Source organism: Lemur catta, chromosome 11 (genome assembly GCF_020740605.2).
Source record: "Lemur catta isolate mLemCat1 chromosome 11, mLemCat1.pri, whole genome shotgun sequence".
Lineage (NCBI taxonomy): Eukaryota > Metazoa > Chordata > Mammalia > Primates > Lemuridae > Lemur > Lemur catta.
Genome location: NC_059138.1, coordinates 87,642,894 through 87,646,643, shown reverse-complemented (window position 1 = coordinate 87,646,643; position 3,750 = coordinate 87,642,894). Strand labels below are relative to the sequence as shown.

At 49.8% G+C, this 3,750-nt stretch overlaps 1 protein-coding gene and 1 non-coding gene across 2 annotated transcripts; both read left to right on the top strand.

Annotated features, from left to right (window-relative positions):
• Nucleotides 1-2,902, top strand: MRPS24 (mitochondrial ribosomal protein S24). The gene is made up of 4 exons (XM_045564764.1): nt 1-89; nt 169-237; nt 500-611; nt 2,470-2,902. The coding sequence occupies exons 1-4, from the start codon at nt 51-53 to the stop codon at nt 2,751-2,753; spliced, it is 504 nt and encodes a 167-aa protein (XP_045420720.1). The 5' UTR covers nt 1-50; the 3' UTR covers nt 2,754-2,902.
• Nucleotides 2,903-3,647: 745 nt separating this feature from the next.
• LOC123647842 lies at nt 3,648-3,750 on the top strand. The gene has a single exon (XR_006738378.1). It is a non-coding gene; the product is annotated as a U6 spliceosomal RNA (small nuclear RNA).

Below are 3,750 nucleotides of genomic sequence, written 5' to 3'. Positions count from 1 at the left end.
GCCCCACCCCCACCGCGCCGCGGTACGTCCCGCGCTGCGCTCGGCCTAAAATGGCGGCGTCCATGTGTGGCCCATTGCTGGGGCCGCGGGTAAGTGGGCGACGCGGCGGGGCCCAGCGAGCTGGGGGTGGGGTCCCTGGTTTCCGCCTCACGCGTCCTCCCCCCACAGGTGCTGTCCTGGAGCCGAGAGCTGCCTTGCGCTTGGCGCGCCCTGCACACCTCCGCGGTCTGCGCCAAGGTGAGCGCGGCCGGGGCGGGGGGCGGAGGCCTGGGCTCGCCGCGCGGGTGCAGGGGTCAGGGCCGGGGTCGGGGGCGCGGCGAGGGCTGAGGGGGTGTGGCCCGGGGGCTGGGGGCGGGGCTCGAGCAGGGGGTGGGGAGAGGGTTGGGATCCGGGGGCGGGAAAGCGGTGTGGTCTGGTGGCCGGGGTTACGGTGAGGGTCGAAGGGCGGATGGGGGCGGGAGGGGGAGTCTGGTGGAGTCACGGCACCTTTTGCTCCTAGAACCGGGCGGCCCGAGTCCGCGTGGGCAAGGGGGACAAGCCGGTGAGTTATGAGGAGGCACATCCACCGCACCACATCGCCCACCGCAAGGGCTGGCTGTCGTTGCACACAGGTGAGGGGACTCCAGGCCCTCCAGAAGGAGCAGTCAGTCCGACTGACACGCAGAGAATGAGCACGTGTCACAAATGTTGTTGAACTCAGGAAATAATGCCAGGGTCAGAAATCTTTTAAACAAATTCAAGGAGACATTAAAAAGTAGCCGTATGGATAGATCAGGATGTTGAAATGAATTTGAAGATGGATGCAAAACTTTCTTTTTCCATGGGGGCAGGGACTCGAGCCTCCACTGAACAGAAATTATTTGTATGTCTACAGCCAAGAATTACTTTTCATTCCTATCAGTTATCTATAATTTACAGAAATGTAAAATAGCTCAGCGGCAATGAAAGGTATGAAGTCCATATGGAATCTGATAACCTGAAGAGTGTGTTCTTTTTTTTTTTGAGACAGAGTCTCGCTTTGTTGCCCGGGCTAGAGTGAGTGCCGTGGCGTCAGCCTAGCTCACAGCAACCTCAGACTCCTGGGCTTAAGCGATCCTACTGCCTCAGCCTCCCCAGTAGCTGGGACTACAGGCATGCGCCACCATGCCCAGCTGATTTTTTCTATATATATTTTTAGTTGGCCAGTTAATTTCTTTTATTTTTAGTAGAGAGGGGGTCTTGCTCTTGCTCAGGCTGGTCTCGAACTCCTGACCTTGAGCGATCCACCTGCCTCGGCCTCCCAGAGTGCTAGGATTACAGGCGTGAGCCACCGCTCCTGGCCAAGAGTGTGTTCTAAGTAATGCAGTTTTCCACTGAAGCACAAATTTTTCTCTGCAAGTATGTATAGTGGATCCTCATTATTCATGGATTGAAGGCCACTCTGGGATGTGGGCAGAGCAGTGACCCTACGTGCATGTTCCAGCTGAGGTAGCACAAGGCTCTGCCTAATTTCAGCTCTCATATTGTAAAAAGTGTCCTTTTCATGGTCCAGAGCCATGTTTTTTACATTTTTATGCTTTTGATTGCTGATTTTGCTATTTAAAATGGGCCCGTAGTGCTGAGGTGCTATTTAGTGTTCCTAAGTGTAAGAGGGCTATGAATGTTATGGAGAACTTACTCATGTTAGAGAAGCTTTGTTCAGGCATGAGTTCAGTGTTAATGAATGAACCATATATATTTAAACAGGTGTCTTTAAACAGAAATGCACATGAAGCTAGGTTATGTATTGATATGTTGATGAAAATATTGTGCCCAGAGGCATGAAGAAACCTAGCCCTGTATTTCTCCTAGGAGCAAGGGTTCAATATTCACTGATTCACTGTTCACAATGACTTTATAGAATATAACTACTGTGAACTGTTGAGAAGCAACTGTGTTTTGTTCCGTATGAGGGTTTTCAACGTGGATGTTTGAGATGCATTTAGAGAACTTACTTAAAATACAGATTCTTGTCCCCTCCCTTTCCGGTTGTAGCCTGAGGTCTGGGCTCAGACCTCTTTTAACAGACATTGTAAGGGCTGCAGGGGGGTTGGGTCCACACTGAGAATCCACTGGGGGAGGCTGTGTCCCTAATCTTAAGAGTAGCTGGTGACCTCATCTTCTGGCCCATGGAAGGCCCAGTGCTTTTATAAGGCAACCAAGAAAGGCTGGGAGAGGGGCTGGATGTGGAGACATTGTTTGAGTTGTGCCCTGGCTCAGGCCTCCGTCTTCATTTTTGTAAAACAAAGATAATGATAATACCTGCTTCACAGGATTGGTTTGAGAATTAATGAAATAATGTACTTTGAACTTCCATTAGTAGAAAAAAAGAGAAGGGGCAGGGAGTGAGGGGTGGAATTGAGTGTCGGTGCTTTTGGATGTTGACTCAGGAGTTTTGGCAGGCCCCTGGGGCAATAGGGCTGACTCCTCTTGGTGCCCTTCCCTCCTCAGGTAACCTGGATGGGGAGGACCATGCCGCAGAGCGAACGGTGGAGGATGTTTTCTTTCGCAAGTTCATGCTGGGTACCTTTCCAGGCTGCCTGGCAGACCAGCTGGTCCTAAAGCGCCGGGCTAACCAGGTGGACATCTGTGCCGTGGTCCTGAGGAACCTGCCTGCACACAAATACTACTTCCTTGTGGGCTACAGTGAGACTCTGCTGTCCCACTTCTACAAGTGTCCTGTGCGACTCCACCTCCAAACTGTGCCTTCAAAGGTTGTGTATAAGTACATCTAGGACAGTTCCTTTTTTTTTTTTTGCATCAAGCTGTAGCCGTAAAGAATAGAAACGTGGAAAAGGAGTAAAATAGAACAAGGGGGAAACATCCTCTTGGAGGACTGAAGCATCATTTCTCAGCTGCTGTTGAATAAAGACCCTCCATATTGTCCTGTCTCTTTTTTTTCTTTACTCTTTTTCTTTTCTTTTATTTCAGAGACAAGTTCTTGCTCTGTCACCCAGGCTGGGGTGTAGTGGCATCATCATAGCTCGCTGCAGCCTTGAATTCCTGGGCTCAAACGATCCTCTTGCCTTGGCCTCCCAAAGTGTTGGGTGAGCCACTATGGCTGGCCTGTCTTTACTCTTTTTTTTTTTTTTTTTTTGAGACAGAGTCTCACTCTGCTGCCTGGGCTAGAGTGCCGTGGCATCAGCCTAGTTCACAGCAACCTCAAACTCCTGGGCTCAAGCGATCTTCCTGCCTCAGCCTCCCAAGTAGCTGGGACTACAGGCATGCACCACCATGCCCGGCTAATTTTTTGTATATATTTTAGTTGTTTGGCTAATTTCTTTCTATTTTTAGTAGAGAGGGGGTCTCGCTCTTGCTCAGGCTGGTCTCAGAACTGACCTCAAGCAGTCCTTCTCTCTGGCCTCCCAAAGTGCTAGGATTACAGGCGTGAGCCACTGTGCCCAGCCCTGCCTTTACTCTTTAAGTGAGGGAACTAGGGTAGGGTTTCTTTGAGGGTGTGTCAGTTCTCGAGGGAAGGCTGCCAGTTGTCTGAAGTTTAGCTGATAGTTCAGCGTCTACCTTGTGCCAGTCACTCTATCAGGCACTTTACCTAAGTTTTTGTTTTCTCTCAAAATGGAAAGATCCATTTTTGGTGATAATAATAGTAATTTAAAAAAAAAACAATATGATTGCTCACTTTTGTGGCACATATACTAAACTTAGAGCAATACAGAGATTAGCATGGCTCCTTGCAAGGATGACATGGAAATTTGTTAACCATTCTATGTTTTT

What these genes read in the sequence shown, in the direction of transcription:
- MRPS24 (XM_045564764.1), top strand. Translation starts at nt 51, where the DNA reads ATGGCGGCGTCCATGTGTGGCCCATTGCTGGGGCCGCGG. An exon ending in CCTCCGCGGTCTGCGCCAAG is followed by an intron (nt 238 to 499) that starts GTGAGCGCGGCC and finishes TTTTGCTCCTAG; the next exon opens with AACCGGGCGGCCCGAGTCCG. An exon ending in CTGGCTGTCGTTGCACACAG is followed by an intron (nt 612 to 2,469) that starts GTGAGGGGACTC and finishes TTCCCTCCTCAG; the next exon opens with GTAACCTGGATGGGGAGGAC.